The sequence below is a fragment of the Tauraco erythrolophus genome, chromosome W (assembly GCF_009769465.1).
Source record: "Tauraco erythrolophus isolate bTauEry1 chromosome W, bTauEry1.pri, whole genome shotgun sequence".
Classification (NCBI taxonomy): Eukaryota; Metazoa; Chordata; class Aves; order Musophagiformes; family Musophagidae; genus Tauraco; species Tauraco erythrolophus.
Window position 1 is genome coordinate 16,374,024 of NC_141497.1, and position 13,633 is coordinate 16,387,656.

A 13,633-nucleotide genomic window follows, 5' to 3' on the forward strand; every position below is an offset into this window, starting at 1 on the left:
ATACTAAGGAGTCTCTGCAAACTATGAAGCAAATACATAAATAACTCAAAATGATAAGGACTGTGAAGGCTTAGAACTAAGACAACATAATCCAGGTTAACTCCCTCCACCCACCCCGTCCACCCCCCAACAGTAAATATATGAATCATTTACACCTAAATAAAGTATATTTAACACAAAAAGGAAAACTTTAAAGAAAGGTGAACAAAATTTGGGTTTAGGGCACACAGAAGCCCTTTGTGGTAGATTCCAGTAGGGGTCCTTGTTTTTTGTATCCTACAGATGAATACAAAGTTCAATTCCACATGGATATGATGTCTAACAGGGTGACATAGTGGTCACGATATAGCAAAACATCACACTCTGGAAGCAAAAATATAGCCCGCTGTGGAGTTTGCATTAATATGCAAAGAGAGCACATAAAAAGGTCATTGGTCATGTGTTACTCAAAGGCTACTTCACAGCCACAAACTGCTAGTGAGCATTAATCTTTTTTTTTGTTACATTATCTTTGAATAATGAGAAAGCTTTGGGGTTTTATAGTTTTACTCCTTGTCCTTACATTTTTTAAATGACGAGGCCACTAAAACTCATGCACGCTGCAAAAAAAATCATGCAGTAGTTAAGGTAAACCATCCAAGCAATTTTTATTCATTAATATTCATAAATACACACAGCAGCTTCATTAGAGATTTTTCATTTTTTCCTCTTCAGTTTGAGTGTGGAGTATTAGGAGAGCTTTTTGCACATCAAGCTACAGGATGCAGAGCTTTTTTCTCCACACTGCAACCTATATTTACCTGCTAAAAGTAAAAATTGGTTAAGTGAAAATGATTATTGTATATATATTTTCTCTCTTCCTTTGAATGTACACAATGTAACAAGAGTGACAGACCTGAAATTACAATCACCAAAACAAACCCAAGATAGTTGTTGTCCACTTTCATTGGCAAATACAGCACAGAGGACACTGTCTGCAAAGTGGGATGCCATCAAAGAGGAGGCTCATTTCCTTTATTATTCTCTTTTAAATTTAGGTTTTCTAAAGCAACATCTAGAGGCATAATATCTACACAGCCCATAGCACCAAAATCAGCAATCTCTCCCCGTTCATCCTCATCTGAGGAGGAACTTTCTTCCCGCATCAAAGTGGACAGTAGAAGCTCTTGAACAAACAAGCTGCGGTCTGCCCGTTCGCTTTCCTTTGACTGACGCTCTGCTTCTGACATCTTAGGATCATTCAACCTGCATAGCATCACAGAAAAAGAGAAGACAGGCTTAGTAGTATCATCAACAAAATGGGCTTTTACTAATTGCCTAAACAGTTGGACTGACGCATGCTGAATAACATCTGAAAGCCATTCATTTGAGAAACAACCTAAGTACTGCTGCACTACTTTTGACATGTACAGATCTGACAACACCTGGCACTCCTGATGCAAGAATACAGACATTTAACAAACTTGTTTCTAGATGCTTCAAAAAACTTCATTGAAGTAGATTCTAAGGCTGAAGGAAAAAAAAAAGCTATTTCTGAAGTTTCTTTCCCTTCAGAGGGGTTTTGTTTTAAGGGGTGTTTAAATTCTCTAGTCATCCCTTAAATGCTCATTTTGTCCCCAGGACAACTTCCAAACGCAAGCATGACACGAAATACATTACTACACACATAATGCCCAGAGATTCCCAAAGCACAGTACATCATTCGCTTCACTTATCAGTGCATGCACCATCACCTAATAGAAGCGAGGAAATCACTTGCTCCAGTTCTATCCTAGCTCACAAGATCAGTGACTGACGTTTGCAGATACTTTGATTAAAGTTATTATTTTCAAAAAGTCTTGTATTGAGATGATATCACAAGTTTTGACAAAAATCAGCATGACAGCAATAACTTGTTCCAACCCAGGTTTCTAGACACAGAAACCGTTTAAATGCCTGTGCTCTTTCTCAACATCTAATTGAAAAACACACCTCCCTTGAATCCAGAAAATCAATATTCTAAACCTCCTTAAAAGAACTGGAATGAAAGTGGGCAACTCTTCTATAGCAGAATGGACTAAATGATCATTATAGGTCCCTTCCAACTGAATTATTTCTATTCTATAGAACTCTAGGATTTAACTATACTTTCTGAAACAGATATGTATCCTGCTTATTAATAGCACATTCCTTATTTGCTTTTTTAATCCAAAATACTTTTATATAGTTTACCAAAGTAATATCCCTTATGTTTCTCTTCAAATTGAGAAACAGCAAGTAATATTTATTCATTGCCTAGGAACAAACACAAAGCAGGGTTGAAAAGGAGATGTTACTATGCTTTTGTTTGCATTTCTATCTCAACTCAAGGCCAGGTTGGACGAGGCCCTGAGCAACCTGATCTAGTTGGAGATATCCCTGTTCCTTGCAGGGGGGTTGGACTAGATGACCTTTGAAGGTCCCTTCCAGCCCTAACGATTCTATGATTCTATGATTCTATGAACTCCAAACTTCATTAGGGATCTGGCAGTATTTTCACTGAACTCTATGTCCATAACAGGACCAAGGAAAACAGAAACGGCAGAAGAGTAAACTCACAGAACAAGTTACCTTGTAAGAAGAAACTGGGAATTCTGTATAGTCTGCTGATTGTTTTCTATGTTAGATGTATTAGTTGCTGCTATAGATTGTGTAAGAGTGGTAGGGATGCTGCTTGCGTTAGTGCGTCTAGTTGCGTTGCGTGCAGTCTCCAGTTGTTGTCTTGCTGCCTGTGCATGCTGTCGCTCCAACTGCAGTTGCATCTGCAGCTGCTGTAACTGAGAAGCAGAAGGGCCAGAAGAATTGAGCTGCCCTGCAGAACGTCTCACGCCTGATAACTGAGATAAAAGCTCTGCCAGAAAAGAGAGAAGTTTCTACAGTGAAATCTGCTTAAATACATATCACACAACAGCATAAATGTGTCCTGAATATCAGTATATCAATTCCTTTGCTTTCCAAAACCTTTCGTCAATGAAATTAATGAACAAATCATATTGATTTGAAAAGCTTCATGGGTTATCCATTACAAGCATGCCATATCTCAAAGCCCATAGGATAAGGAAGATTAAGAATCATCTAGAGTAAAGAACTGTGCATAAATAGGAATGTCAAAGCTTTTTAAACCAATAACAGTCAACCTATGGGAAATACCATATAAGCAATATCCTGTGCAACAATTCTCTAAAATTTTATCTTCAAGTCAAAATAGTTATTAACCAAGAAACCACTTCAATTCTGACTTCAGTTGGTGGCTTTATATCCCCCCATGCACCTTTAATGCATATTCCAGAGAGAAGCTGTGCTGCAGAAAAGACAAATATTACAGCACCATTCCAGACACTTTTAGAAAATATTCAGTTCAGAAAGGTTTTTCAAATGTTGTATTATATGAAAAATATTTGACCACAGTAGGGCTTTTTTGTGAGACTTTTGACCTCTGCTGGTAAAAAAGAAATTCTAATGATAAAAAAATTAGTCTAGTCTGGATTCCTTTCCTCCAAAGTTCAAGACTATGACAAATTCTGTCCATGCTAAACATTTCCCAAAATAAACGTTAATAATAAGTTATTGCTCAGTGATTTACTACAGATTCTATTCCACACAAAGTTGTGAGTACTACTTTGTTGTGTTTGATGAAAGAAGGGCAGAAGTAGTAGATTATTTTGTTCCTATATCCATACAACCCTCATTAAAGCTGCAAGTTGTTATTAAAGATCCATAAAAATTTTCCTTCCATCTTATTTTCAATATATAATCCTTTGAAACTAGGCTTTTCTTAGGGGAATAAAGCACAGTGCAGTAGCTCTTTGCATCAAGAACACTTGGAATGCCAACAGTAAATGCTCAAGTCACTTTTAATCAGCACAGTTAATCATATCAAGATTAGCAACCAATAATATTTTATTTCATGGATTACTGATAACTACCACAAGGAGAAAAATAAATAAATAATGTTTACAGGTCTGTTAGAAGCAAAAGTTCTAACTTCTGGTAGTATGTACTAATTATTACCCCAATATAAAGGAAGACTTATAACGCTGCCAGGTAAGACAGATGTATTTACCCTCACTGTTTGTAAGATCACTTTGAGTACAGCTTAACAGGACCTTGGTAGCAGATGTGAATTTGAGACAGGCTTGGCATGACAGACACCCAGCCAGGCTGCACTACATTCTCTGAATGCAAAAAACATATTACTTCCACTCAAAAAAAAAAAAAAAAAAGATTCAAAGGAATATCATTTTATTACACATGCTCCTAAATGGAGAGGCCTTGTGAGGCTGAAACAAACCAAGGCAGCCACTTCACATTTAACTTAGCTGAACTAACACCCACTGTAATGTTAAGAGGAAGTCTTGCACTCTAGGACACACAAACATCCTCCCTCCTTTCACCAACTTTAGTGCTTTACAGACTCATGACCTAACTTAACTCACTAAGATGACAGAAAATTTTTCATCCTCTTTTGCTGGAATATTTTTAATAGTAGGAATAGAGCCAGCAGGTCCCGGGAAGTGATTCTTCCCCTCTATTTGGCACTGGTGAGGCCACATCCAGAGTGCTGCGTCCAGTTTTAGGCTCCCCAGGACAAGAGACACATGGACATAATGGAGCAAGTCCAGTGGAGGGCCACCAAGACGATCAGGAGGCTGGAACACAGTACATGAGGAAAGAGCAGGAGAACTGAGTTTGTTCAGCCTGGAAAAGAATACTTTGGAAGATACCTTATTGCTGTCTGAATCTACTCGATTGGAAGATATGGAGAAGACTAAGTTAGACTCTTCTCAGAAGCATACAGCGATAGGACAAGAGATAGACAAGGGAACATAGGAAATTCCACTTACATCTGAAAGATTTTATTATTTGCATTCCCCCCTCCCTTTTAAAACATGAAGCTTTTAAATACTATAACAGGTTTCCCAGAGAGGTTGTAGGATCTCTGCCCTTGGAGGCATTCAAAACTCAACTAAATGAGGCCTTGAGCAACCTGATCAACCTCATCTAAATAGACCTCCTTTGAGAAAGGGGTTGAAAACAGACAACCTGCAGAGGTCAATTCCAAACTAAATCTTTTCTATGATTTTCCTGCTATTTCAATTAGTTAAATCACCTCACAGAGTACCTGAAGAACAGCCAGCACAAGAGGCAAAGGAACTATGCCTATGGAAAGGGGGGTGGAGGAAGGAGCTGCAGCTTCCTCTTTAAAAAGCAATGCACTCAAGTTGATTCACTGACTCTCAAGGAATCATAGCTTAACAATAAGAAGCTCCAGTTTAAACATTCATGCCTTTCCAGGATCTGAAGCAAAGGCAGATAATAACAGGAACTTAGATAAGCACAGGAAGTTCTGAAGTTTCCCTGACACTTATCATCTTTCGCTATACGAGTGTAAGATTGATGTCTTAAGATTTTACATTACGACAAATTATAGCTCTTTTAAAAATCAACTTTTTGGTCAATTTTTATTTTTACCACTTTATAAAGAACTTGTTCTTGAAAATCACAAAGTTAAAAAATTATTTACGGATTATATCACAGAATCACAGAATGGTATGGATTGGAAGGGACCTCAAAGGATCATCTAGTCCAATCCCCCTGCCGGATCACACATGAACGCGTCCAGGTGGGTTTGGAACATCTCCAGAGAAGGAGACTCCACAACCTCTCTGGGCAGCCTGTTCCAGTGTTCTGTTACCCTTACTGGGAAGAAGTTCTTCCTCATGTTTAAGCAGAACCTCCTATGTTCCAGCTTATATCCATTTCCCCTTGTCCTATCATTGGATGCCACTGAGAAGAGCCTGGCTCCATCCTCATGACAGTCACCCTTTACATATTTATAAACATTAATGAGGTCCCCCCTCAGTCTCCTCCAAGCTAAAGAGATCCAGCTCCCTCAGCCTTTCCTCATAAGGGAGATGCTCCACTCCCTTAATCATCTTTGTCGCCCTGCGCTGGACTCTCTCAAGCATGTTCCTTGTCCTTCTTGAACTGAGGGGCCCAGAACTGGACACAATATTCCAGATGCGGCCTCACCAGGGCAGAGTAGAGGGGGAGGAGAACCTCTCTTGGCCTACTAACCACACCCCTTCTAATACACCCCAGGATGCCATTGGCCTTCTTGGCCACAAGGGCACATTGTTGGCTCATGGTCATCCTGCTGTCCACCAGGACCCCTAGGTCCCTTTCCCCTGTGCTGTTCCCCAACAGTTCAGTCCCCAACTTGTACTGGTACATGGGGTTGTTCTTACCCAGATGCAAGACTCTACACTTGCCCTTGTTGTATTTCATTAAATTTCTCCCCACCCAACTCTCCAGCCTGTCCAGGTCTCTCTGAATGGCAGCACAGCCTTCAGGTGTGTCAGCCACTCCTCCCAGTTTAGTGTCATCAGCAAACTTGATGACCATGCACTCTATTCCCTCATCCAAGTCATCGATGAATATGTTGAACAATACAGGTCCCAGTACCGACCCTTGAGGGACTCCACTGGATACAGGCCTCCAACTGGACTCTGTCCCATTGACCACTACTCTCTGGCTTCTATCCTTCAGCCAGTTCACAATCCACCTCACTATCCGATCATCCAGACCACACTTCCTCAGTTTAGCTTTGAGGATGCTGTGGGAGACTGTAAAATTATATCTGTAAATCCTGAAAACATGCCTGCATGATTGTTGGAAGTTAGAAAACAAGACATCTTCCCCTCAAAAATTCTCCTAAATCTGTTCAAAACATGACACAGAAATCAAATAATGGTTTGAGTTGGAAGGGACATTTAAAGTTCATCTAGTCCAACTCCCCTGCCATGGGCAGGGACACCCTCCACTACACCAGGTTACTCAAAGCCTCATCCAACCTGGCCTTGAACACTTCCAGGGATGGGGTATCCACAACTCCTCTGGACAACCTGTTCCAGTGCCTCACCACCCTAATCATAAAAAAATTACTTCCTTATATCCAATCTAAATCTACTCTCTTTCAGTTTAAAGCCATTGCCCCTTGTCCCATCACTACAGGCCCTTGCAAAAAGTCCCTCTCCAGCTTTCCTGTAGGCCCCCTTTAGGTACTGAAAGGCCAGAATAAGGTCTCCTCAGAGCCTTCTCTTCTCCAGGCTGAACAGCCCCAACTCTCTCAGCCTGTCTTCATAGGAGAGATGTTCTAGCCCTCGGATCATTTTCATGGCCCTCCTCTGGACCTGCTTTAACAGGTCCATGTCTGTCTTGAACTGGGGACCCCAGAGTTGGATGTAGACTGGATGAAAGACCTTGCACTTGTCCTTGTTGAACTTCATGAGGTTCTCACAGGCCCATCTCTCAAGCCTGTCAAGGTCCCTCTGGATGGCATCCCTTCCTTCCAGCGTGTCCACAACACCACACAGATTGGTGTCATCTGCAAACGTGCTGAGGGTGCACTCAATCCCACTGTCCATGTCGCCAAAAAAGATGTTAAACAGCACCGGCCCCACTACTGACCCCTGAGGAACACCACTCGTCACTGGCCTCCACTTGGAGCCATTGACTGTAACTCTGAGTGTGACCATCCAGCTGATTCCTTATCTATCGAGTGGTCCATCCATCAAATCCATGTCTCTCCAATTTAGAGGCAAGAATGTTGTGGGGGACCATATCAAAGGCCTTACAGAAATCCAGGTAGATGACATCCGTAGCTCTTCCCTTGTCCACTGATGCAGTCACTCCATCATAGAAGGCCACTAGATTAGTCAGGCACAATTTGCCCTTGCTGAAGCCATGTTGACTGTCACGAATCATCTCCCTGTCTTCCATATGATTTGACGTGTCTTCCAGGATGATCTTACTGGAAATGGAGGTGAGGCTGACTGGTTAGGAGTTCCCAGGGTCCTCCTTATTACCATTGTTAGCCTACAGAGGGTGGAAGCGGAGACAGATAGCCTGGGAGGAATACAGAGAAGCTGTGCGAGTGACCAGGGATCAAGTGAGGAAGGCTAAAGCCCTGAAGGAATTGAATTTGGCAAGGGATATAAAAAGCAATAAGAAATGCTTCTATAGGTATGTAGGGGACAAAAGGAAGTCCAAGGAGAATATAGGCCCCCTCCGGAAGGATACTGGTGCTCTGGTCACCCGCGACATAGAGAAGGCTGAGGTACTCAATGAATTTTTTGCCTCAGTCTTCACTGATAAAGCCTCTTGTCTTACCACCCAAGCTGTGGAAAGAACTAGCAGGGACTGTGAGGATGAACCACCGCCCACTGTACTTGAAGAGCAGGTTCGGGAACATCTGAGGAACTTGAAGGTGCACAAGTCCATGGGACCTGATGAGATCCATCCGCGGGTCCTGAAGGAACTGGCGGATGAAGTTGCCAAGCCACTGGCCATTGTATTTGAGAAGTCGTGGCGGTCTGGCGAGGTCCCCGATGACTGGAAGAGAGGGAACATAACCCCCATTTTTAAAAAGGGGAACAAGGAGGACCCGGGCAACTACAGGCCGGTCAGCCTCACCTCTGTGCCTGGCAAGGTCATGGAGCAGATTCTCCTGGGAACCATGCTAAGGCACATGGAGAGCAAGGAGGTGGTGGGTGACAGCCAACATGGCTTCACCAAAGGCAGATCGTGCCTGACCAACTTGGTGGCCTTTTATGATGGGGTGACAACATCGGTGGACAAGGGTCGACCAACGGATGTCATCTACCTGGACTTGTGCAAAGCTTTTGACACTGTCCCGCACGACATTCTTCTCTCTAAACTAGAGAGGCATGGGTTTGATGGATGGACCACTCGGTGGATAAGGAATTGGCTCAATGGCCGTACTCAGAGAGTAGTGGTCAACGGCTCGATGTCCATGTGGAGACCGGTCACGAGTGGCGTCCCTCAGGGGTCCGTGTTGGGCCCGGCCCTCTTCAACATCTTTGTCGGTGACGTGGACAGTGGCATGGAGTGCACCCTCAGCAAGTTCGCCGATGACACCAAGCTATGTGGTGCCGTCGACACGCTGGAAGGGAGGGATGCCATCCAGAGGGACCTTGACAGGCTGGAGAGGTGGGCCCGTACCAACCTTATGAAGTTTAACCAGGCCAAGTGCAAGGTCCTACATCTGGGTCATGGCAATCCCAGGCACAAATACAGACTGGGCGGAGAATGGATCGTGAGCAGCCCTGAGGAGAAGGACTTGGGAGTACTGGTGGACGAGAAGCTCAATATGAGCCGGCAATGTGCTCTTGCGGCCCAGAAGGCCAACCGCATCCTGGGCTGCATCAAGAGGAGCTTGGCCAGCAGGTCGAGGGAGGTGATTCTCCCCCTCTACTCTGCCCTCGTGAGACCTCACTTGGAGTATTGCGTCCAGTTCTGGAGTCCCCAACATAAGAAGGACATGGACCAGTTGGAGAGGGTCCAGAGGAGGGCCACGAAGATGATAAGAGGGCTGGAGCACCTTTCCTATGAGGACAGGCTGAAAGAGTTGGGGCTGTTCAGCCTGGAGAAGAGGAGGCTCCGGGGTGACCTTATAGCGGTCTTCCAGTACCTCAAGGGGGCCTACAAGAAAGATGGGGAGAGGCTGTTCAGGAGGGCCAGTTGTGATAGGACAAGGGGTAATGGTTTTAAAATAGAGGGAGGTAGATTCAGGTTGGATATTAGGAAAAAATTTTTTACCATGAGAGTTGTAGAACACTGGAACAGGTTGCCCAGAGAGGTGGTGGATGCTCCATCCCTGGAGACGTTCAAGGCCCGGTTGGATGAGGCCCTGAGCAACCTGATCTAGTTGGAGATATCCCTGTTCCTTGCAGGGGAGTTGGACTAGATGACCTTTGAAGGTCCCTTCCAGCCCTAACGATTCTATGATTCTATGATTTTTAAAAACGAGTGTGATGTTTCCCTTTTTCCAGTCACTGGGGACTTCATCTGACTGCAATGACTTTTCAAATATGATGGAGAGTGGCTTGGCAACTACATCAGCCAGTTCCCTCAGAACCCACGGATTCATTTCATTGGGTCCCATGAACTAGTTCAGGTTCCTCAGGTGGTCTCAAACCTGATCTTCTCCTACAAAGGGAGGGACTTCATTCCCCTAGTCCCTGCCCTGGGGTTCAGGGGCTTGAGAGATGTGGGAAGAGAGATTACCATTGAAAACCGAGGCAAAAAAATTGATTACCTCAGCCTTCTCCATGTTGGCTGTCATCAGCTCCCCTGTCTTATTTATAAAGGTGTGTACATTTTCTTTAATCTTCCTTTTCTGGCACACGTACCTGTAGAAGCCCTTCTTATTATTCTTTACGTCCCTTGCCAAATTCAGTTCCAACTGTGCCTTAGCTTTCCTGGTCCCACTTCTATGCATCCAGGCAGCGTCCCTATATTCTTCCCAGGATACATGACCCTGGTTCCACTGTCTGTGCGTTTCCTTCATATGCTTTAGTTTGACCAGGAGGTCCTTACTCAGACATGCTAGTCTCCTGTCTTCCTTTCCCAATTTCTTGCACATAGGAATCGATAGTTCTTGTACTCTAAGAAAGATGTCCTTAAAGAACTGCCAGCTCTCTTCTGCTCCTTTGTCCTTGAGGGCAATTTCCCAAGGGGTCCCATCCACTAGTTCCTTAAACAACTAAAAGTTTGCTCTCCTAAACTTCAGGGTCCTGACTCCACTCTTCACCTTTGCCCATATCCCTCAAGATTGTGGATTCCACCAGGGCGTGATCACTTCAGCCCAGGCTGCCACCAATGTTGACCTCTCCAATTAGTTCATCTGTGTTGGTAAGCAAGAGGTCCAGTAACCCTTCTCCTCTAGTTGGGCTATCATCCAGATTAAAAAATTATCCAGATTTTCCAGTAGATGTCAGGGTGATTGAAGTCCCCTGCAAGCATGATGCTTCCTGTAGTTGAAGTAAGAACGCTTTGTCAACAGGTTCCCCTTGATCGGGTGGCCTGTAGTAAACATAGTAAACACTAACCACAAGGTTTCCTTTGTTGGCTTGGCTCCTAATTTTTACTTTTTTTTTTTTTAAACACAGAGGGCAACCCCCTGCTCCTCCATTGATTGCAGTGCTCCAGTCATGTGATTCGTCTCACCATGTTTCAGAGAGAGCTATTACATCATAGCTTTCTAGCTGCACAGTGGCTTCCAGCTCCTCCTCTTTGTTACCCATGCTGCATGCATTGGTATAGAGGTACTTCAGCTGGGCTACCTACCTTGTCACCTTTTGAGAGGAACATGCCCCAATTCCTTTGAGGCTTTTCACAGGTGTTTCCCTGTTGGTTCCTAATACATCAGCAGCCCCTGGCTCTTGTCTGGTGCTCAAAACTCCATCCCCTTCCCCTACACTAAATCTAGTTTAAAGCACTCCTTATAAGCCTGGCCAGCTTGCTGTCAAAGACTCTCTTGCCCCACTTGGTCAGGTGAATCCCATCAGCTCCCAACAGACCCAGCTTCTCAAAGGCAGATCCACAATCACAGAAGCCAAAACCTTGAGTATGGCACCAGCCACGCAACCAGGCATTCACCTGTTCAATTCATCTCCTCCTTCCTAAATCCCTTTGACTGTGAGAATAGAGGAGAACACCAGCGGTGCTCCAGATCCTTTTAACATTGCTCCGAGGGACATATAGTCTCTTTTGATGGTTCTAAGTTGCCTCATTGCAGTATCATTGGGCCCTATGTGAAATAGTAGGAGCGGATGATAATCTGTAGGGTTCACCAGGCTCAGCAGCCTCTCAGTGAGGTCACGAATATGAGCTCCTGGTAGGCAGCAAACTTCTCTAGAGAAATTGTCTGGACAGCAAACGGGTGCTTCAGTGCCTCTCAGTAAGGAATCTCCAATTACTAATACTTTATGTGCTTTTCTGGTGGCATTGGTTCCAATGCAGGTGGATGGTTGGATCAACTTTGCATGGTAAGCTTTTCCTGGATCCTGTCCATTATTCATGTGCTCTTCATTCTCCAACCCCAGAGCATTGTATCTGTTACGCAGGGGCACTTTCCCTGAGCAGAGACAAGAGTCCAGTCTCCTTCATCTTGTGAGTTATCTGTGTCAGTCAGCTCAAGGTTGAATTCAGGCTTACCTTCCCCTTACACAGCCTTAAGGCAGGGCTGTTGTTCAGCTCTATATAAAATGCTTATTAAAATACAGTTATTTAAGAATTTTAAAAGAGAGTTGAAAGACTTCCTAAAAATCAGCAAGCCTGTCATCCAAACTGCAATCTTAAAGTAAACCAAGCACATTTTAAATGTCTATCAATAATCCAATTGAACCGATTTCATCTTCATGAACTCAAGTATAGCACTTGGTTTGTGCTAAAAATATTAAGATTCATCTCTAACACCTCTATGCACACAGCAAATTAAAGTTAGATGCATTGAAGTAGGTAATGGTGGTTAGAAACAATTACATTTAAAAATACATATCATATGAGGAGAGGCTAAGAGACCTAGGACTATTCAGTCTAGAAAAGAGAAGGCTCAAGGGGGAGGAATCTTATCAGTGTATACCTGATGGGAGGGAATGGGAGCCAGACTCTTCTCTGTACTGCCCACTGACAGGACAAGAGGCAATGGGCACAAATTAAAACAAATTAAATCCATCTGAACACAAGAAAACACTTTTTACTGTGAGAGTGGTCAAACACTGTAAGAGGTTGCCCAGAGAGGTTGTAGAGTCCATGGAGATATTAAAAAAACTGACTGGACATGGTCCTGGGCAACCTGCTCTAGGTGGCCCTGCTGGAGGGGGGCAGGTTGGACTAAATGGATCTTGAAAGGTCCCTTCCAACCTCAACCATTCTTTGATACCACCTGTGGACAGGTCAGTCATGGGAATGAGCCTAGAAATCTCTAAATTTAAAAGTAGAAATTAAGGGGCAGTGTTTTTCATTTCAGAAGTTCCAGGTTCAAACCCTGTAGACAATCCAATTAAGGATACTTTTCATCAGTAAACATCCATCAATTATGACATTGGGAAGCATATATATATTTTTTTTTTTTCAAAATACAGAAAAACAAGGCAACTATTATCATCTTGGATTTTGTTTCAAAGTCTATTTAAGGACTCTGAGCTATAATCAGGGGTTACAGCTCTTACCAGCTATAGGATCCATGGTTTCTCTATTGCTTGGAGAATATGAACTCTGAGAAGATGAAAGCCCACCAGTGGAACTGCTAGTAAAGTGCATGTTTGATCTACGTGCACGGGGGCCTCCCAAACCCCGGCCTGGGTGAAACATTCTACGTACGTGCCGAACGCCACTAGATTCATCGTAACCAAGCAGTTAAGAAAAGTCTTTTGCTATCAAGTATTAAACAGCAAGAACATTTACTAGGTGGAATAATCAGGCAACACACTATTCCTCATTCATAAAACAATGATTCAACTTTATAAGCATAATGTAATCATAGCTATGGTGTCAGTCAGACCTACAGATCTGAACCCAAGGCACCCAGGGCTGCTTGCACCAAATTCATCTTTCCCACATTTTTTATCATGTCTAAAAAATGCCTGGATGGATACTTTCAGGAAGAATTGACTCTTTCAAATCTATTATGCTATAGAGCATAAAACATTTCACTCCCTTGGGACAGAATACAGTTGTCTAGCACAGATTGGTTTAAATCTGTTGATACTGGTAGTGACAGAACATTGTCACTAATATTTACTGATGA

At 43.4% G+C, this 13,633-nt stretch overlaps 1 protein-coding gene across 1 annotated transcript in view; it reads right to left on the minus strand.

Annotated features, from left to right (window-relative positions):
• Window positions 1-209: 209 nt before the first annotated feature.
• Window positions 210-13,633, minus strand: part of LOC147526238 (E3 ubiquitin-protein ligase KCMF1-like) — a 68,794-nt gene continuing 55,370 nt past the window's right edge. Inside the window, exons 4-6 of the mRNA XM_086630111.1 lie at window positions 13,056-13,239; window positions 2,590-2,869; window positions 210-1,245 (exon numbers count right to left, since the gene is read on the minus strand). Of these exons, the coding sequence (XP_086486237.1) occupies window positions 993-1,245; window positions 2,590-2,869; window positions 13,056-13,239 (717 nt within the window). The 3' untranslated portion in view covers window positions 210-992. The remainder of the gene's footprint in view (window positions 1,246-2,589; window positions 2,870-13,055; window positions 13,240-13,633) is intronic.